Here is a 22,295-nt window from a genome sequence, read left to right on the forward strand (position 1 = left end):
TATGGAGAAAAATGCAAATTATTTAGTTACTATTTATGCTATCACTCATCAAAAAAAAACAAAAAAAACATCATTGGTTTTTAAAAAACAGTAAAATATTATTACGATTTAAACTAACTGTTTTCTATTGTAATATATTTTAAAATGTAATTTATTCCTGTGATCAAAGCAGAATTTTCAGCATCATTACTCCAGTCTTCAGTGTCACATGATCCTTCAGAAATCATTCTAATATGATGATTTGCTGATTATTTCAATGTTGAAAACTATAGTACTAATTAAAGGGTTACTTCAGCCAAACACAATCCGAGTAATATTTTTTTTTTAAATCCTAATATTTTTATGTATAAAAACATTCCAAACTTTATAATGGGAGTGAGAAGAGTTTTAAGCCCAAAAAAGTGTATCCCTCCATCATAAAAGTAATCCATACTGCTCTAGTGGGTTAATAAAGGCATTTCTGAAGTGAAGCAATGTGTTTTTGTAAGAAAAATATCCATATTTATAACTTTATAAATTACAATCACAGCTTCCGGTAACGGGCGCACGAGTCAAGTTCGGCGGAAGAGTGACCAATCCCTTTAATATACATACCATTTACGAGTCCTCATCTTTTGATTTTCAATACTTGACTAAACATTCACCAAACATTCAATTGGTCAAATGAATTATTCTTCCAAAACTTGCTTATTCGACATGTATCAAGGTTCTCGGCATTTGTTGCATGCGAATGGTAATTTGTAAGGTGTGTGCAACCACATTATATAATTTCAATTACATTTAATAGGGTTAGGTTACCTAACCTAATCATTTTACAATGTCAGAAATGTACTATGAGTCACTCTCGTACTGAGTTTCACTGTGACTGAAAGAGGTACAAGCGGACACTTACAGTCAGGTCGCTTCATTTTGGAAAGTCCCTGATAATCCTTTAAATAGTCATAAACATTTAATTGGTTATAGGATCTGTTGAACGTCACCCTGACTTCTGCCATATCTGAATGCCAGACACAATGCAATTTATAATCTCAGACGTCCCTCCATGACACATACCATTTAAATAGTTATGCTTGCAATTATTTGATTTTTTTTAAAGGGAGTTTTTATGTAAAATTTCATGATATTTTGTACGTTTATTGCATTATTTTTGTGTCATTCTGTGTTATCCTGATGTTGATTTGTGTAGGTTACACAGCTGTGTATATAGCCGTTGTTCATGAAAAGGCCAATTTTAATGTGAACATAATTTGCTACATTATTATTATTCATTATATTATTATTATCATTTATCATTATCATTTAGAAAAATGGATAAAGTTACAATAAACAATGCAAATTGTTAAAATGAGCTTCTGAGAAAGCTTCGTCCCACTACAGTTCACGCTTAGAAGAAAATGTTCTCTACAGGATCCTAAAGGTTTCTGTCAGGTGCGTTATATACCTTTAAGTGGTTCCCATCATAAGATCCTTTTATGGATATAGTTTAAATTATGTATTATTAATTTGTATATGGACTCAATTTTATTTATTAAACAGGTCATAAACATACTTTATCAATAAAATAAAATAAAAAACATAAAAAAGTAGTTTGCGATCATTTAAGATTTTTGTCCTTGCATAAAACTTTTTTGGCATAAAGGCTTCTTTAAAATTGAACCCAATTGAACCTTTTCTTTTTTCTAAGAGTGTACACCTGCTTGGTTCAACTTTTCACCTGATAAAGCAAAGTGAAATGAATGAGTGGGATATGCTCAAGCTGTCAAACATTACAAATAAAAACTCACAGTGTTGTGTGGGAGTAACGTTGTTCGTGTTCAGGGTGTCAGCGTGTAATGGCTGTTGAACTGAGGGAAGGAAAAGGGCCCCTGCCAAATCTAGCATTAACATGCACCACCTACACACATTCCATCTGTGAAAGACAAAGACAGGCAAATATTAAACCATTAATGCAGGTTTCATTCATAACGTTCGAATCTTGCTGTAGGTGTGCATTCGTTCTAAAAATGAGCAGCGAATGTATGAATGTTCAACATAAATATTTAATTATTTAGACAAAGTACATCTTTGTATTATGAGGGGATTATTTTAGAGCGATGACACTGATTCCAAAAGAAGACGACCTAAATGTTTAATGTGTGTCATGACTCTTTTAAAACAACATGGCATGATCCCCTCCAGTTTGGTTTTAAATGTTATGAAGAAGTAAAGATTGTCCTCTAGTGGACAGAATGCAAAATGATGTCCTGCAATATCTTAACTATGAGAAAAGCGCCTATTTCTCACGACCAACAGTGACTTTCAAAGATGTTCATCATTCCATTTGAGTTGTATCAGTAAAGACAACAACATCAGATGAGTTTCCCTTCCAGCTGTTCTGAAGAATCTGAGACACAGAATAAAGATTAATCTGTCCATTTATGTTTTGAGTCTTTTTTTTTTTTGGGTCCCCTTAAATTGATAATGGATTTATTTGATCAATCAATCAAAACAAAACACCAAACAATTACTAAATTGACATGCCATTAATTGCTTTTGATTGTTTTAACTATGACAGCAAAATACTAATACTAAATAATAAGTTGCTGCCTTACATTTTTTAAGTATAATCAACTTGGATGTTTAAGTCATTTGAACTTAAATTACATTAAACTGACTTTTAAAAAAAAAGGTGTTGAATCTTGAATAACTAAAAAATAAAAAATTTTTTTTTTTTTTTTTTTTTACAGTGCTGTAGTAGGTACTTATAGGCAAAGTATTTAAATTATTTGGGAGGGCATGTTGTTAAAGTTAGGTCTCAAACAGAGCATTCCAGCATAAAACACACACACACACACACACACACACAAAACCCCAAATCTCAACAGACCTTAAAGATAGGGTTGTGTCCATTCATAGATTTGGTGAGATTTGGTGGTGTGTAAAAATTGCAAGTGTACTGAAAGCTAATGGGAGAATTTAGCCTCAGTTATTAAATGGAATAAGTTTGACGTTTGAATAGGAGTGAAGATTTGGCCTTAACCTGGTATTAGTTACTTTTTTTTAGATGCTTTAAATTTTTAAGTACAATGAACTTGGATGTTTAAGTCATTTCAACTTAAATTACATTAAGCTTAAACTTAAAAAAATAACGTATTTTGATGAGTTAAATGTAAAAACATATGTAGTCATAACTTATTGATCATATAATTTGTTTGTTTTTTACAGTGTATTGGATATTGTGTAATTTTCAAAAGAAACCCTACAAAAGTTATTCTAAAATATATCCGTTTTTATGTTACGTGTGTTGTATTGGGATGATTTAAGACAAGTACCATTAGGTTCCTTTGGTTCTAACTTATGACTGAATTTCCAATAGAAATCCCTTTGAAATGATTTTTGACTGAGCCAGATGTCAGGACATGAATGGACGTATAAGCTATTAATGTTTATCAGGCAGCAGAAGCATTCCAGAGTGCAGTAAAAGTAGGACTAATCCCCGTGACGTCACGACGGGGTGGGGGGGAAGAGTCCTTCAGAAACACGAGAAGAGTCGCTTTCAGAGGAACAAGTACCAACATGCCCAGATTGCGGGACTTCCAAGCAGATTTTAACAATATATAAAAGTCGGAAATTGATCTTTAGTCACAGAGCTGTCTGGCGGCAATGCAGCGACGATGCGTTATATTCAAGAACGGGTTCTTTAGTGGAATTTCAGCAGAAACGTGTGAAGTTGAGCTAAACGATTAAATGAAGGCGTCTTATACTGTATTTAGGTGGGCGCACAGCGGTTTTGCGCGTTTGCGTGCAATGTTCGCTCTTTAACGCTACGCGAAAACATCAGTGAACGCTTCGCCGCTTCTGATTCACGTTTAATTTTGGTTTCACACCAACCTTTATTCAGAATGAACCAGTGTAAAGTCATGAAGGATGGTTATCTGGAGAAGAGGAGTAATGGACTTCTGCAGCTGTGGAAGAAGAAGCGTTGCGTTCTGTCAGAGGAAGGACTCTGTCTGTACGACAGTAAAGGCGATAGCAGCAAAGAGATGCGCTTCGAGCTGATGACCACGCTGGACTGTGTGGAGTATAAACGGGGTCTGGTGTACTTCACCATCGTGATGAACGGCGGGAAGGAGATTGACTTCAGGTGCCAGCAGGAGGGAACGGCGTGGAACGCGGAGATCGCGCTCGCGCTGGTGCGCTTCAAAAACCGCGTCGCCGTTCAGACCGGCAGGAACAGACATTTGTCACATCTGGGCAGCTGCGGGGAGGGAGACGTCGAGCTTTGAGGGTAAAGACAACTGGTTTTGATGTTGATCAGCATTTATTTTGGAAGGGTTGGCTGTGTGTCCTAGCATGGAGAACCATTCGCGTGCTCTCTCGGGAATCAATTATCCAGAATAGCATCTGCTTTTCATTTACTGGATTGAGCTCTATGAAACACACACACACGTTTTTGTTCTCCTCCTTTGGAAAATCGCGGCTTTAATTATTCGTTCACAGTTCCGAGAGGCTTTACCGCATGACATAGCTGCCTGAGGACTGGAATGATTCCCAATGATGGAATTTCGAACCATTTTTATTTGGGAATTTGCTTAGAATTCAATCACAAAACAAAAGCTGTATCTTTTAGAACGCATAGTTCCCAATACAACTATCTCCAGTTGGAATAAAGCTCATGTGGAACATCAAAAAGACAATTTTAACTTTAACTTCAATAGATCCCAAATGATTGTCACTAGCAAGTCATTAATCAGTTAATTAAAGAGTTTCAGAAGCACACTATTTAAATAGTTATAACATCCTTTTGGGATTTTTACATTATTCAATAGGATGTTTTAAAATTCTTATTTGATCAATTAGAATCCTTTACATTTGGTTCCACATTTTAATATAAAAAATATCCACTACTGTTTTTCATTATAAAGGCATTCCTGCTTGACCAGCTCCCATTCATAAAGCAAAAGCAGCTAAAGCTAAGTGAAACAGGGAAATCACACCAGATATTACAATATGAATATTGTTGTTAAAAATTATATGATCAATTATGACATGTCTTTACATTGCTCTAACTCATCAAAAAATGTAAGCCATTTTTTACACAAGATTCAACTAATTTTTAAAAGTCAGTTTAATGTAATTTAAGTTGAAATGACTTAAACATCCAAGTTGATTGTACTTAAATATTTTAGGTAGCAACTTTTTGTACAGTGTGTAATTTAATTGCACTCAAGCATTAGAAATCCACTAAATGGGGTTTGTGAGAATTTGTGCCATGTCCAACATTTGTGCATGAAAAAAAAAGATATGAATGAAAACGTCAATTTACTGAATCCATCTGTAATTCTTTCCACAACTCACTAATGCTGTGTTACTATTGTATTCTCAGCCCAAACACAGCACTGGATCCAGAAGAGAAAGAGAGAAAGACTGTGGTCAAGAAAATGAAGGCCCATTGTTAAGGAAACGGCTTATTCTGAACTTGAAAACTCGTATATCTTTTCTTTTGTACTTCCACCTTTTTTCACAGTGACACCTTTCGGCACATTGGATGGATTTCTGCAGTGGAAAAGATTTAATGCACTTTTACTGCATAAGTCAACAGGAAAAGAGAGACCCAATGGATTGCTCTTCACCATAATTCAATGCTTCACTCCTCACAATGCCAGAGTGGATTTCGGTGTCGACTTTACACTTTCAAGAGACGTTCTTACCTCGTGTGAAATGGAGGACTCACACTCAGTATTATAACTGAAAGCATGATGCTGCTTCAGGAGACATTAGCGATAGATGAAGTATGACTCACAACTGCACTCTTTAACATTTCATAAGTATTTGAACAAGGAATCTGGATTCATTCCCTTGTAAAGGTTCTTCAATCGCACGGAAAAGCACAGCAGACTGCTTTCCCTTGGAATGCATCCCGACTGCATGGAAAACTTGATGGATGTGTTTTTATTTTGTTTTCCACTGGGCAATGCTGTTATTGCTACAATTTTCTCCGTAATCTGCCTACATACCCAGAGCGGTTGCCAAAGTTTGATGGTTACAAATGATTAAACAGGAAGTGTTTAATTTTTGTTTCACAAAGCTCATTATGTCATTAGGCACGCATTGTCCAAATAAAAAAAAAAAGGATGATTTTGTGGCATTGCTTAATCTGAATTATTTTAATTGGTTTGTTGAGGCCCAAGTCAACAGCTTATAGCAAATTAGAAACAGTATTGAAGGTGAGTCGCAGTCTCTTCAATCTCAAGTGCCTGTGCGGCACATGCCCGGACAATGGCCTCACTGACTAATATTGTCCCGCCTTGCCTGCTTTCCTGTCAGTTTCACTGAGAGGCCGTCAAAGAAGTTGTCAAACAGGGCTTTTTCGTCAGGATGAATGTGTTTTGCTGTTGCGCAGGAACCTGTGGAAGTCAAGTGCTGCACTCCTGCATTAGCAAAACCAGGTGTGAAGGGAAGTATAGGATTAATCTCAAACGTGCCACAACCAGTTTGTTATCGTAGCATGATAAATGGCGAAATTAAATGACAGACTGTGAAAGATCTGTTCACTAAGAATCTGATGGTCTCACATGGAGAGGTCCAGCCTGATCTCATGGCAATTCGTACGAATTCTACGAGGTGACTAATTCGTACGAATTCATACGACCTCACTCGTACGAATTAGTAAGATTTTTGCTAAATCGTACATATTTTACGAATTGCCCAATTCGTATGAATTCATACGAATGACCTACCCCTGACCCCGCCCCTAAACCTACCCATCCCGTGGGTTTAGACAAATCGTACAAATTTGTACGAGTGAGGTCGTATGAATTTGTACGAATTAGCCACCTTTATCACTCGTACGAATTCGTACGAATTGGTCGTGAGATAGCGTTGAGAGGTCAGTTCGTGTCGGACAGAAATCTTCACATTTGGTTCATAGGGGGTCACAACCCAATAATGGCGTGCAGGGGAAAAACAGTGCTAAATACAAACAACAACCATATAATATTAGTGTATAGGTTCATTTGAAAGTACTGTAAACGACAAAGGAATACGACATAAGGTTTGACTAAAGTAAGGAGTCGAGGGCCGAACATGTTTACATTTTTGCGACTGTTACAAGGCTGTTATGATGGCCATGAGTCACATAACAAGTAAAAAGATTTACAACATATGTCATATTAGACATGCGGGTGATACTATGAACTAATTTAGGGGTTTTGAGTGTGACAAATTATATTACAATATAAATATGTTTAAATATGTATATATTCATATGTATATTTTATGTACTCTATATGCATATTTATAAACTTACAGTTCTACAGTACTGTGCAAAAGTCTTAGGCATGTTAATATGGTTAACATGCCTAAGAAATGGCCACACACAGTCACACACACATATATTTACAAACTTTTATGTTAGATGTGATTATTTGCAATTAATCAATTTGACAGCACTAATATACATGCATAATTGCATATTTATATGCATACATACACACATACATGTATTTACAAACTTTTATGTTAGATGTGATTAACTTAGACTTCCTTTATTAATCCCCGAGGGGAAATTAAGGTGTTTCAGTAGCAACAGAAATCGAGACAACATGCATAACAAAAATAGACCATACAGTCAATCAATAATTTCAATAATCTGAATATCTATTAATTACAAAATACCATACAACGACCTACTTAACATAACAAATTCAGAAACACCTCCAATTCCCTTACCCACATACACACTCAATAACCAAAAACAATGCCACTCAACCCCTAGTCCAAGCAAAAACATTCAATATATTATTTAAAACAAGTTATTATGGTAATATGGACTAAAATATTAAAATAGTAAATATACTAAATAATCACAATTAATCGATATGACAGCATATCGACAGCACTTATATGTAATATATATATATTACATGCATTTCTCTGTGTGTCATGACACAAATCAGCATATGTTCTCAAGTGAAGTGAACTTCTACTGATGTCCCCTACTGAGTGTGTAGGCAGCATTAAACACTGTAGTCACCCTGTGGGTCGCAGCACAGCTCCTACCATATTGTATTTTCTGGTCTCCGGGCCGTTCAGTGCCCTGGGCTGTGCCTGTGGTGTTGCAATAATAGGCAGATTGTGTGTGTGGAAAACCCCAGAGCCAGAGCTACTGAGGAGGCTCTGTTAAAAAAAGCCACAGTCTTGAGATGACTCAGCAGTCTGGCAGCAAAACCTGAACAAGAGCCTGCTCACAGTCTGCTCGACCTCGACACATGCAGTGGCTTTCCTGCGTTGTGGACAGCAGTTTCAGAAAAAAGTGTGTATATAAGCTACTAATAGTTCTGTGGAAGTTACTACGCTTTAATTTGCTCTGTGGCAAAAGTAGATAAGAGCCATAATGAGGATCTGTGTAGTTATTTATTCACTCTAAATGTTTGATCTCACTGGAGTTCAAAGCAATTGCACGGCAGTAGGTAAGTTTGTCTCAGATGACTCCTTCACTGTCACAAACACTTACACACACTCAGTCTCTCACAGTTACATAATGCTTAAGCCTGCATCCGGACATGTTGTGGCATCTTTTCCCAAGGTGTGTCTCTGCGGTTTGTGTTATGGCAGTCAGTCTGTGTGGAAACGGCTTCACACCCATAAACACACACAGGATCATGAGGGCATAGAGCATCACATGTGCATGTGAAGTGTGTTCAACAGCTGAGCTCTGCATAAACACTGCATGAAGGACATGCGTCTACTGAGAAGTAACTGTGGGCGTTTACACTACACTGTTTTCAACTAAAAACGGAAAACGTTTTATGCGTTTTGGCCGTTCATTTACACGTCAACAGCTTTTTGGGCGCCTGAAAACGCAAAGTTTTGAAGACGGGTTTCAAAGTGCACGTTATCGTCTCCACGTAAACTACAAAAACGTGAATTTGTGAAAATGGTGACTTCATGCACATGTGTATTGTTCAGTCTATAGGTGTGTAGTGTTTCTTTACAAAGTGACATCGCCATCTACTGGCCTGGCATGAATAATACATCGCTTTTAGTCTTCGCTGATCTCGTTGTCATCTGTACACGAAAAACACAAAGGAAAAACTTTTCCGTTTTACTACATTATTGTTGTGTAAACGTACCCTGAGTCAGAAATTAAAATACAAAAACAAAATTATCATGTTCTAATATTATCGTTAACTAAAACTATTAAAAACATTTCTGTGAACTGAAATAAAGCTAACAATAAAATACAATATTAGTTGAAAAACATGAACTAAAAAATAATTAGAAATGTTGCCTTGGCAATAAAGTGAAAAAAAATATGAAGCATATAATTATTAACTGAAAAAAATGAAAAAATAAAAAATAATTTAAAAGTAAAAAGCAATATTAAAAAAAACAAATAAAAGACAAAAGCACATAATGCATTTACAGAAAAGCTCAAATTAGCTAACTGAATAAAATAAAATAAATTATATATATATATATATATATATATATATATATATATATATATATATATATATACTGTACGTATAAAGCTAATTCAAAATATTAATGAAACTAAAATAAAAACATCCTGATTTTTCAGTTGTAAAAAATTATTGGATTATTAAACGATTGTTGGAATAGGCCTACATTTTACAAGAAAATACTCTTTCAGTCTTTCCACTTCAAAGTTTTCAAAGTGTTGCTCGTTGTTTCTTTGTGATTATTTGTGAAATTTAGGCTACTAGCAATTTCTGAGGAAAAATAGTTTCTACACCATTTTTTTTCAATGTGTTTAATTGGCAACATTTTTCAGAATATCTTCTCTTGCGTTTCGCAGATGAAATGCTCTTTCATCTCTTTAAGCGTAAAACAAACACAAATGAGAAGAAAGGTAAAGTTAATATGATATTTGTTTCCCCTTGACTGCAGTCTTCCAGTCTCTCACATTCCAGAAGCTTCTGTGCGTCACTGACAGAGGCATGTGAGGAGCAGAGAGACAGTGTGTGTAAACTGTGTTAAAATAGCAGCATGGTGAGAGCCTGATGGATTCAACACGCCTCTTTAACCTGTGTTTAATAAACAGAAAACAGATCTTCCCTGAAGCTCTGGGTCAATAAAGTGTGATTCCTCCAGGAAACCAAAACTTGAGTTCTCACAGCCATCAACTATTAGTCAAAACTCATAGCGTCCAGTCGAAAGGGGCCGAGACAGCAACATCGTGTCGGCCCACATCTGGTACTCATTGAATCCACATGTACCAGATGTGGCTCGGATTTGGGCCGACACTATATTGCTATCTGAGGAATGTTTTAAGGTTGTGTATGAGGAAACGAGATGCTGCGTCATGCCTGAAAGCGTGCATTTCAGGTGCCTATTTTTGGTCTCGCTCTAAGACTGTGAACTCATTCAAATGTATGATGTTATATGTATAAAGGGAAAGTTAGATCAAATTAGTGCATTGGCACAATTCTGTCAGCAGCCAAAGTTAGTATATTTTAATATAATGTTTATATAAATATAATGTTTTCTATATGAATCGTAGTAAGGTAGTTGTTAAGTTTAGGTATATGGGTGATTAAGGGATGTAGAATATGATCATGCAGAATAAGCCATTAATATGTGCTTTATAAGTAATAATAAACTGCCAATATTCTAGTAGTATGCATGTTAATAAGCAACTTGTTCATAGTGAGAATTGACTATTGTGACTATTAACAAAAATGTAAATAAAACACTTACTAAAAAAGATGAAAATATAGTTGCCTACCTTGTGACCATGTGAACATTAACCAAATTTAGAGAACCGTGAACATGCAAATGTGTTTGGTAAATTATTGAACATTTTTGGTCAAAAAGGTTTGGGAACCCCTGAACATGATACAATTGACTAGATCTCCAGCAGAGGGCAGACTCACTCAAACATCACGACTGTTTATTGTGAAGAATTTCTGCAGCGCTACATATAATATAATATAATATAATATAATATAATATAATATAATATAATATAATATAATATAATATAATGTAATGTAATGTAATGTAATGTAATGTACTGTAATGTAATGTAATGTAATGTAATGTAATGTAATGTAATGTAATATAGTTATAGTTAACAGTTTTATCAGTTATGTTGATGTATCATTCCTGATTATCCATGATGAAAGGATGAAAGTGATTGCTCATCCTCAAGCAAAACTATTTCGGAGACTACCACAATATGAAAACTAAAGTGGCCTTTTATTTCATTAATATTATATTTGTTTTATATTTTTATCAATATAACAGTAAAAAAATAAATATATATATATATATATATACTTTTGGGATTTGAGATACTCTACAAGTGCACATTAAATACAAAAAAAGTGGTCTTGTTTTTCAACGGTTCTCGGGTTGTTTGTCACACAGGAGGAGTGAGTGAATGAAGGGCTGATTCTCTGAGTGAGGCTGATGTATGATGTCAGCCTGGCTTTAGTCTAAAAATATTTTCATAACATTGACTCTGTGTGATGGCAACATGATGGTTAGTTAATTCCAGGTCATCCAGGTCTAGTAAGGCCACTCTAACAAGTGGCCTGTTGACAGTATTTTCTGAAAAGAAGAGACATCCAAAACCTTTAACTCTACTACAAAATGAAACATGAATTTTAAACCTGGCTTCATCCAATGTTCAGAGTTACATTTTTTAATTATATGCAAGTGAGCACATACTGTATATTTAATTAGATAATTGCCTCATTTGCATGATTAAACATAACATTTCAGAAAACTTGGGTGTTATACAAAATCAACTGGGGTGATACTGCCAATCACAATCACAATCATTGCATATGAAATGTGAGCATCATTGATCATTAGTGTTTCAGGTCTGCGTGAGTGGATGATGGATTGAGTGAGATGCTTCAGCGCTGCAGGAGATCACGAGAAGAGGAGAGGAATGTTGTCCTGCTGCTCGACAGGTGCTGGATTTAACACACACACACACACACACACACACACACACACACACACACACACGTCTGGTTTACTATCTTTGTGGGGACTCTCCATAGACTTAATGGTTTTTATACTGTACAAACAGTATATTCTATCTCCTTACACTAACCCTACCCCTAAACCTACCCATCACAGAACACTTTCTGCATTTTTACATTTCCAAAAAAACCTCATTCTGTATGATTTATAAGCTTGTTTACCCATGGGGACCTCTATTTAGGTCCCCACTGTGACACGAGTCCCCATGAGTCTGTGTGCATTCAGGTTGAAGTCCCCACCGGGATAGAAAAACAGGTACACACACACACACACACACACACACACACACACACACACACACACACACACATACACATTCTTGTATATCTATCTTTATGAGGACATTCATTGACACAATGCAATCTCTAGCTGCTTACCCTAACCTTACCCATCACAACTAAGTGTCTAACCCGAACCCTTACCCTAAACCTACCCTTAACCTCATTATAACCGTATCCCTAAAACCAAGTCTTGACCCTCAAACAGGCCTTTAAAGGGGTCTCAGAAAGTGAGGACCGGCCAAAATGTCCTCACTTTACTCTCTTTGTCCTCACTCCAGTGGTGTAAAACTCAAACTGGTCCTCACAAAGATAGTTGTACAAGTACACACACACACACACTAAAACCAAGTCTAAACCCTCAAGCGGTGTCAGAAAGTGAGTTCTGGCCGAAAGATCCTCGCATCACTCACTTTGTCTTCACTTCAACTGTGTAAAACTCAAACTGGTCCTCACAAAGAAAGTACAAACACCTCAATTAATTGCTCAATTTCACCCACAAAACTTTGATGAGCCATTTAATATGACCGCATGCCTTGAGAAAAGCTCTAGCTCCAGTTATCTGCAGTTGCCACTTGGTTTGATATTGTTCAATGACATTCCGACTTTAAGAGTGGCTTAAGTGTCCAAATACTTTCTGGAGCCACAGTATATAGACATTTCACAGCATAGCAGAACAATCAGCTCTGAGCAGATAAACCAGACTAGTGATGGTCCACTGGCACAGACAGATAGCAAAGAGCGGTGGAGCCGTCAGAGAGAGAGACAGAGAGAGAGAGAGAGAGAGAGACAGAGAGAGAGACAGAGACAGAGAGAGAGAGAGAGACAGAGACAGAGACAGAGACAGAGACAGAGACAGAGAGAGAGAGAGAGAGAGAGAGAGAGAGAGAGAGAGAGAGAAAGATTTGAGCTCTAATAATATCCTCCACTGACAGATTAGAGATAGAGAGACTCTGAGGGTTAAATAAAGGAGCACATCTCTATTCTGTTATCAATAATCAGTCTGAGGACGACACCATACAAACCCACACTGTACGGTAAGATCAGATGCTTCTGATGATGGGGAATCTGATAATCATTTTGCATATTTAGTAATAGACTAAATGTAAACTTCTTTAGTTATCCATTAATTTTAAGTCTCTTGTTGTTTGTCGAATGCATTTCTATATTTAACTTGTATACACTTTTATTGTCTTATTAATAGTCGTATTAATAATAAATGTTTTTTTTTTTTTTCATATATATATATGAAATAAAATCATTTTATCAATGTTTCTCATCCTGACCTTCTCGCAATTTTAAGAATTAGCATATAAATATATAATTTTTACACTCTAATCTAATGCATCATAATAACTGTACAATAAGGGAACAGATATTAAAGTTACAAAATGATGTTTTATGTTATATATATACTGTATATATAATTTGACATTTAAAAGCTTTATCAGTGTATATTAAATAGAATAGAATAGAATAGAATAGAATAGAATAGAATAGAATAGAAACGAATAGAATAGAATAGAATAGAATAGAATAGAATAGAATAGAATAGAATAGAATAGAATAGAATAGAATTCTTTGTTTTATTTGACCTCCCTGCTTATCTTTATAGACTCACATTACTTGCAACCTCATGCATTTATTTTTTTCCAAAAGAAAACAATCACTCCTAGCCAAACGCTTTACACATTTAGGACAGGACAGGTTCAAATTCTTGTCTTTGTGTTTGTCCAGCTAAGAAAGTAGCAGGGTCACTCATGGCTTTGTTTGGGGGTGTTTAAGTCACTGACAGAGACATACAGAAAAATGTGAGTAGGTCAGAGGAGGACATGATGTGGCCATGATGTATTCCTACATTTATTCAGTGGGAATTCAGTGGGAGTACTGAATTAAATCTAATGTATCAAATTCATCTAACACTGGTTTTGCTTTATTTTAGTGCTCATATGCCAAGATGCCTGAACAAGGGTGAGTGTGTATCTCTAAATATGTTCACACCAAGAACGGTAACTATAATGGTAACTAGCATCCACACCAGCAATGATAACGTTCTGTTTATTCAAGTTTTTTGCTCCAGCTCTTTTGAGCAGAATAGATTCTGATTGGCTATCATTGTTTTTATCATAGCCTACATCAGCTGGGAAAATTTCGTTCTGAGAGTGATTACAACTATGTATGTTCTCTGTGCCTTTATTGTGGTGTGGACTCTGCTATTCTTTTATATTAGAACGATTTTTAGATCTATATCTTTACTGTTATCGTTACAGTAGTTACCACTCTTGGTGTGAACGTGAACGGGCCTTTATACCAACAATAATCTCTACAGTGGTCTAATCAAATTTCACCCTACCAATGTACATTTTATGCTGTATTTTCAGGCAAGAGGTAAGTTATGCATTATTTTCTCTAATTAATTACTAAAACTACCTGCAATACCTGTACTGTGTTATAACTTTCATATCTGTGCCCCAGAGAAAGTCCAAGATCTCAGCCTCAAGAAAGGTTATGCTAAAGGTTGGTTTGTAACACATAACAAGTTTGTAACACACACACAGTACATTCGAAACATCCATAAACATAAATTCAACATCCAAAGCACAAACAGTGTGGAATGAATTTAGATTCAACTTAGGCAGTTCTCAAACTTTTTTGGTCACACCCCAATTTAAACCTTCTGCCGTCCACTGAAGAGCATTTCTATGGCTGGGACTGTAATAATTATATGATCAATAAGTTATGACAACTTATGTTTTTACATTGCCTTAACTCATCAAAATAAGTTGAGCAATTTTCAACTTTTTTTTATAAGTTATACAAGAATCAAACATTTTTAAAGTCAATATAATGTAATTTAAGTTGAAATGACTTAAACATCCAAGTTGATTGTACTTAAAAATTTAAGGCAGCAACTTTTTTTAATAGTGCCTTGATTAGACAGTGCAAAGTCAATAACACACCACTAGATGGCAGGCATATGTCTAAACCAAGATAATGTTTGCCAAAACTCAGTGCCCTTAAAGCACACTAAATAGACACCATAGTTAGTTGAGGCTAAGTATATCCCAGACAGCGACATAGTGTCTGCCCAGATTCGGCCCACATCTGGTACATGTGGAATCCACGTATAGCCTACCTGATGTGGGCCGGATCTGGACCGACACTATGTTGCTGTCTGGGATCCCATCATTAATCATGTTCATGACCTCATATGCCCTGAAATCGTGCAATGTCAAGGAAAACTTTACTGTGTAAGTTAAACTATAAAAATATCCCATATAACTTGGTAGTAAAAATGTAAAGTGTTCCACCTTTTACTGGTGCAGAGATGAGTATGTGAATGCTGTTTTGCAAAACACTTGCTTTTAATCACTTTATTAGAAGCACCACAATTACTAAATTGTGTCATCTGTTACAAAAGGACTACTGAACAGACATTTAGATATTTTGTGCAAAGTATTTCAAGTATTGAAAATCAAAATGTGTTAATAAAGCTCTTTAAAACTATACTTGCACTTTTACAACACTATAAGTGTGTCCCATCAGGTAATTAAAAGTTCTACACACACTTACGGTCTTCACGCCCACTTAAACACTTGGGACAAATACAGGAAATACGTTGTGAAAGTAGACTTGCAAGTGTGGGTAACGGGAGAGGTGCATTAACATTTACTTGTGTGTGTTCAGAGTTTGATGGTGGCCAAAGCCAAGGAGGAGCTGGAACAGGAGGGGTTGGATAAAGAGGAAGAGAAGCAGAAGTATCTGACGGAGAAAGCTTCTCCTCTGCAGATGCAGGGCATGTCATTCGCAGAGCTTCAGGTAACCTCATGGCATAATTCTACATGAAGTCCACCTCCAAATTTCCAGTTTAGCTCATTTGGTGCCACACGAAAATCCTCACGACTTAAAATCTAATGGTACAATCACTGCTGCTCACGCCACCCCACCCTGCTATATTTGCATGTTAGCTTACATAAGGCTAATGCAAATGTCCAGCGATCAATGCCTGTCTATCTTAATTTGACTAATTGCAATGTAAACAGCCATCCAAGCCAACCACGATCACTATTATTAGATGTCTGAGTAAAACGATAAGTATGAATTTGCCATATTATATTTCGTTTCTCATAATAAAATACTTTTTTGATAAGCTTTATTTTGTTAGTCTGTGTAATATTATACGCATTCACTTCAAATAGGATTCCTGAAACTCAATTAACATTTCTGTCTCTTTTAGGAACTCTGTCAAGAGCTTCATGGTAAGATTGATGTGGTGGATGAGGAGCGCTATGATATTGAGGCCAAAGTCTTACTGAATAAGCGTGAGGTATGACAATCCTCATAATCCATAGTTTAATAACCAGTTGGACAATGTCATAATGTGCTTTCTTCATGCGGTCTATTTGGAGGTTTCTAATATTAGTATGCAGCTCTGAGCATTTGGGATTGTGATTTTACACTGGCAAAGACCGGTTCACACCAAGAACGATAACTATAAAGATAACAATAACGATATTAGCGTCCAATCCATTGAATGGTAACGTTCTTTTATTCTAAGCGCGTACTGCAATTATGTCATCTGTCACTTTAAATGCTCGAGCTCGTTAAAGCAGGAGGGATTCTGATTGGCTGTCAATGTTTTTATCGTTCATCTGTTGGAAAAAAATCGTTCTGAAAGTGATTCCAACTATATTGTTTATCTATGTGGTTATCGTTATACAGTAGCTGTGGTGTGGTGCTATTATTTTATATTAGAAAGATTTTTAGAACTAAATCTTTATTGTTATCTTTATAATGAACGTCCTCGGTGTGAACGGGCCTAAAGGGAGAACACTAACTGAAATGGAACCTAATTCCGTAAATAAACTGCAAATGTGTGTCATACAAACAGAGTTACTCATGAGAATCAACTCCAAATTGATTCTGATACAGTTTGAAATTAGCATGTCGTCAAGCTAATAACATGGCACTCTAATCAGCTTAAAAACTCAAAGTAGACACAAATGCTGGTTAAAATAGTACTTTTGTAGAATTTTGTTCATAATTGACATTTATTTTGCTTCGTTTGCTACAGTAACTTAAATGGATTTGTTCATCATAGCAGTGCATTATGGGATGACTTATCCACAACGAATAGCCTACATGCACTGCATCCAAAATTGCATTTGATTACGAATTTTCTTTGTGACTGTCAAAAAGTGTGTTCTATGTATGACTGTGTGTAGTATGAATGTAAATCAGACGTACAACGTTTGCAATATTGCGATATTTCACTGCCATTCACAAATCCTCTCCCGTGGCCTCATGGGATAGTAAAGTGTCAATATCAGATGTCGGCCACATAGTGTCGGCCCAGATCCGGCCACATCTGGTACGTGTTGACTGTTATTTTGCCTACGATATAGTAGGGAAGTAGGTATATTTGGACACAGGGGCGCAGTACTACATCTGACACGGACCTAAAAAAGGCATAGTTATAGTAATAATTATTCAAAAGTATATTATGCCTGTGCGCTCACAAAAGAATACAAATATGCGGAGCATGAGTGTCCGAATCCCGACACAGAACCAAAGCCAAACTAGACCGGAGTGCCGGGATCCAAACACCACGCCCCGCACATGAAACAAGGCACATAGACAAGTGAGTGCAGACAAAGACGAGACAAAATAGGAGTGTCAGAGCTCTGTCACAAAACCAAGAAATTAACTAGACAGAAGGGACAGAACCCTGACACCAGGAGAATGCTATCTATGTAGGGAGCTCACTAGCTTTTGGAACAAGGCCTTAGTTGATCTCTATGCTAGATATCTCATAAGTAGGCTAATCAAATGACCGTCCGTCCTCTAGATCAAAGACCTGAACATAAAGGTTCTGGACCTGAGGGGGAAGTTCAAGCGGCCCACCCTGAGGAGGGTGAGGGTTTCTGCAGATGCCATCCTCCGATCTCTCCTAGGCTCAAAGCACAAGGTCTCAATGGACCTACGAGCCAACCTCAAATCTGTGAAAAAAGAGGATACTGAGAAGGTACAATGTCATCTGAACACATAAACGAAGTTACATGACCAATTCAAGCAATGCTTACATAGTCAAATGGCTAAATTGGTGCAAATGCCTGCAGATGAAACCATATAAACAAAACTTGACAAGTAGGAAAATCTTGGAATGTTCCATGTAAGATAATGAGAGTAAACTGTTAATCCCTCAAGGTTACGCCAGTGAAAGGCTTAAAAACATTACTAACCTTCTCACCTTACTCCCTAAACTTGTGGATCAAGCAATAGGCAATGGTCCACAAGCAGATATGAAAAGAGACAATGCACCCTGACTATTCAGAGCTTAACAGAGCTCAGACAAGAAGGATGACATCACCTCCAGCAGCTGTTGGAAAGGCGGAGGCTCATGGGATGTGAGTCAGAGGAGTAAAAAGGCAACGTTTTTGGATACCAAACAGTGACAATGTTAATTATTTTCAGTGTTTGTCTTGACTATAATAGAGATTAGGTGTTGGATGACAGACACGAGAGTGGACAACAGAAGTATGGTACGCTAGAAGAAAAGCTTTTTGTGTAGATGCGTAGCTGAATTCATTGCAAATAAAATATTGTATTGTGTTTCAGATAGATGAAACACAACATACTGATACCGAAGTGACCAAGCCCTTAAGAGTAGATAAACCAGCAGATTAAAGGGACGTTGTGGGTTATTTTCAGTTTAATGTCTTCGGATCATATCTGTCGCGTGCTGTCGATTAGCTAGTGATGGACAGTCCATCTGGTATGCGTAGAATCCAAGTGTACCAGATGTGGGCCGGCTAAATTACGATTTTAACAATCCTTACTGTTCCTTTCTGACTCAAACTGTGTCAAGAACAGTGAGATCCTTGAAGCTTGGTTTATCACATGAAGTTACTAATGACGAATTTTCAATATGGCTACTTTTGAATGCCTGTCATTGGAGATCTAGAACTAGAATGTAGAACTAGATAGTGTAGTTACAACATCTACCAGCAGGGGCTAGTGGCTTTGATAACCAGCTGAACCTCAAGTCTTTGAACGTAACCTATTTTTCCTTTGAAATTCCTATTTTCCTTTTTTCATTCAAGTGAAATCACCCAAAGTGGCTGAACCAAATTCATTATATTGGCATTCAATAGAACATCAATAGTTTGTTGACCACACAAACTTGTTTAATCATCACTTTATAATAGAAACACTGCTGTATCTTTCTGCAGAAGAGGCCAGTTGAGGACAGTGACTGGAGGAAGAACGTCGAGGCCATGTCTGGTATGGAGGGAAGAAAGAAAATGTTTGATGCAGCAAAAGGCCCCACCCAGTGAAACCGTAGTGAAGTTAACATGAAAGATCATGCAACTTTTGTTTGGCAAATAAAAGGTTAGGTTTAGAGTTGCATGCTAAACATAGCATTTATGTACTAGATATACTATAATAGTCTGGTTTCATTTTAGGTGTCATTAAACAGTGCATTGAAATTACAATTCAAGTCAAGTCAAGTCAAGTTTATTTGTATAGCGCTTTTCACAATACAGATTGTATCAAAGCAGCTTCACAGTATTAAATTAAAATAATACAACAAAGTTTGTTTCAAGAGGAATTTATTGATTGATCAAATTAAATTAAATATCCCCAAAATATCCCCAACTGAGCAAGCCAAAGGCAACAGTGGCAAGGAACCGAAAAACTCCATCAAGTGACCTAATGGTGTCCTAAAACTCCATCAGGTGACCTAATGGAGAAAAAAAAAACCTTGGGAGAACCCAGGCTCTTGGGAGAACAATTGCACTTCATTGCAACTGCTCTGCATTGGTGCAAATGATTGTGCAACTTTCATGCGGCCAATAAGTAAATAATTACTTGCTTAGTTTATCTTTTATTATGTCTATATATTTAGTTATGAGAAAGAGTCAATGTAAGGTGTACCAATGTATTACGAGAATAAACAAACATTTGTCGATGTCCAAGACTCATTATACATGTGTAGTCTTACCAAAACTTTTCCACACTCTGTTTGACATGTTTTTCTGATAATCTGGCTACAAATTTACTGTTTACAAAGACTTATAACCCTGACTTGCAATGGTGAAATTGAACTTATGAAATAAAAATAAATTAAAGTTTATTTGATTAATAAGTTATAGCAACATATGTGACACTGCATCACAAAACCAGTCACATGGGTCCATTTTGTGAAATTGAGATTTATAAAGCTGAATAAATAAGCTTTCCATTGATGTTTGGTATAGGATAGGACGATATTTGGCCGAGATACAACTATTTGAAAATCTGGAATCTGAGGGTGCAAAAAAATCGAAACATTGAGAAAAACGCCTTTAAAGTTGACCATTTATGTTCCCAGTTGTGCTGCATTCACTCACAAAAATAAATGTTTTATATATTTACGGAAGGAAATTTACAAAATATCTTCAGTGGAACATGATCTTTACTTAATATCCTAATGATTTTTGGCATAAAAGAAAAATCGATAATTTTGACCCATACAATGTATTGTTGGCTATTGCCACAAATATACCTGTGCGACTTATGACTGGTTTTGTGATCCAAGGTCACATGTGTTTTTGCATTGCTTTATCTCATCAAAATAAGATTAAAGGCCCACTGAAGTGCCTTGGAATTCACAGCTTTGTATGATGCGTTGACATAATTTCCACTGAAACAGGAAGCTAAGGCGGGACATATTGAATGGCTCCTCCCCCTTTTCAAATAGCAAGCAAATCCAAGATGATACGTTGGATTCAATAGTAGAGGTGTGAATATTTCTTTCTTAACCAACGTACAGTTGGAAAACGGAATAAAACTTGAACGTTTGAGCAACTGAACACACATCTCCAACCCAAATTGCTCTCAAATTATATCATATATCATACTAAAAACTAAAAAACTTTAGAGGGCCTTTAAGATAAGCAATTTCCAATTTTATTACACAGTTTTTTAAGTCAGTTAAATGTCATTAAAGTTGAAACGACTTAAATATCCAAGTTGATTGTACTTTTTTTTTTTACAGTGTTGTAAATGAACTTGCCAGAAAGTGCATAATAACATAAGTGCGATAACTTCTTTTTGCATGCTATGCCAATAAAATGCCTGAAAAATTAATCAGATGTGCTGTGTTTCTTTGTTTAGTCTAATTTAATGCAAATGTTTAAATTGCTATTGAATAGGCCATAGGATCATGCAGAGCTGATGAGATAAGGAGTTCATGCAGGAAGTAAAGCGTTAACTGTGGAGACTGTCATCTGAAGACAGTGGACTCCAACCCTTATTTGCATAGTGGATATCGCTGTCTCTTCCCTGTGTTAGCATTGGGTGGAGTGTACAGGCCACTTGTGCTGGATGTAGTTATTTAACGTTTTACTGTTGAAGTTCATTGTGACGTTCCTTAAGTGGAATGTTTTTTTCTCTCTCTGTTTGCTTGAGTGAATATAGAGGCAATTGTAAGTGAAACAATATAGCGGAAACATGTCACCAGATTTGTCATTCCAGCGAAGTTGCCTTTTATTTCCTTTATGACCAAACCCTTTTTATACTGGATAGTCTACTATGGCTTTCATATTGCCCTGGTCAAAGTACAGCAGATCTACTTGTCTCTTGTAGGTGTGGCACAGGGAATAAAGCAAACCCCTCCAGCCCTGGAGTATCAATGCTTTCTGAACTGCAGAGTAAATTCTGCTGTGAATAACTGACATAAAATGTCTTAAACGCTTGACTTCACTTAAAATGCTGTATTCCTCAGTGCTTTGAATCATGTAAGACGTTTCAGAATGTAGGCTTATATCCTTTTGAGAACATGTCACCACATACACTGCTACCAGATGCAATGCAACAAAACTAGATTGCTTCAATACTGAGTCAACCCAGCATAAAATAAAGTGTTCCCATTACAAGCATGCAAAAAGTAGACGTTTGGTGGATCTCACTTACAATGACAGCCTTTTTATAATTCCATATGACAAAAAAATATAAGGTAAAGTCAGGGCG

At 36.3% G+C, this 22,295-nt stretch overlaps 2 protein-coding genes across 3 annotated transcripts; both read left to right on the forward strand.

The window, feature by feature from the left end:
* Window positions 1–3,513: 3,513 nt before the first annotated feature.
* Window positions 3,514–6,117, forward strand: phlda3 (pleckstrin homology-like domain, family A, member 3). The gene is made up of 2 exons (XM_082144526.1): window positions 3,514–4,267; window positions 5,366–6,117. The coding sequence occupies exon 1, from the start codon at window positions 3,882–3,884 to the stop codon at window positions 4,263–4,265; it is 384 nt and encodes a 127-aa protein (XP_082000652.1). The 5' UTR covers window positions 3,514–3,881; the 3' UTR covers window positions 4,266–4,267; window positions 5,366–6,117.
* A 6,924-nt stretch (window positions 6,118–13,041) lies between these two features.
* On the forward strand, window positions 13,042–21,336 carry tnni1a (troponin I type 1a (skeletal, slow)). 2 transcript variants are annotated; one of them, XM_082144633.1, is made up of 7 exons: window positions 13,042–13,318; window positions 14,224–14,252; window positions 14,663–14,798; window positions 15,969–16,100; window positions 16,519–16,608; window positions 18,130–18,306; window positions 19,514–21,336. In XM_082144633.1, exons 3-7 carry the CDS (start codon window positions 14,790–14,792, stop codon window positions 19,616–19,618), a joined length of 513 nt encoding a protein of 170 aa, XP_082000759.1. In that variant the 5' UTR covers window positions 13,042–13,318; window positions 14,224–14,252; window positions 14,663–14,789; the 3' UTR covers window positions 19,619–21,336. The 2 variants fall into 2 exon arrangements, with proteins under 2 accessions (XP_082000759.1, XP_082000758.1); XM_082144632.1 differs by lacking the exon at window positions 13,042–13,318 and having other exon boundaries at window positions 13,945–14,798.
* The last annotated feature ends 959 nt before the right edge of the window (window positions 21,337–22,295 follow it).

This window comes from Leuciscus leuciscus (genome assembly GCF_965113295.1).
Source record: "Leuciscus leuciscus genome assembly, chromosome: 18".
Taxonomy (NCBI): Eukaryota; Metazoa; Chordata; class Actinopteri; order Cypriniformes; family Leuciscidae; genus Leuciscus; species Leuciscus leuciscus.

Excerpts from the sequence above, each read along its gene's own strand:
- phlda3 (XM_082144526.1), top strand. The coding sequence starts at position 3,882 with ATGAACCAGTGTAAAGTCATGAAGGATGGTTATCTGGAGAAGAGGAGT.
- tnni1a (XM_082144633.1), top strand. Across the intron at positions 16,101-16,518 it reads TGTCATTCGCAGAGCTTCAG|GAACTCTGTCAAGAGCTTCA; the intron begins GTAACCTCATGG and ends TGTCTCTTTTAG. Across the intron at positions 16,609-18,129 it reads TCTTACTGAATAAGCGTGAG|ATCAAAGACCTGAACATAAA; the intron begins GTATGACAATCC and ends TCCGTCCTCTAG.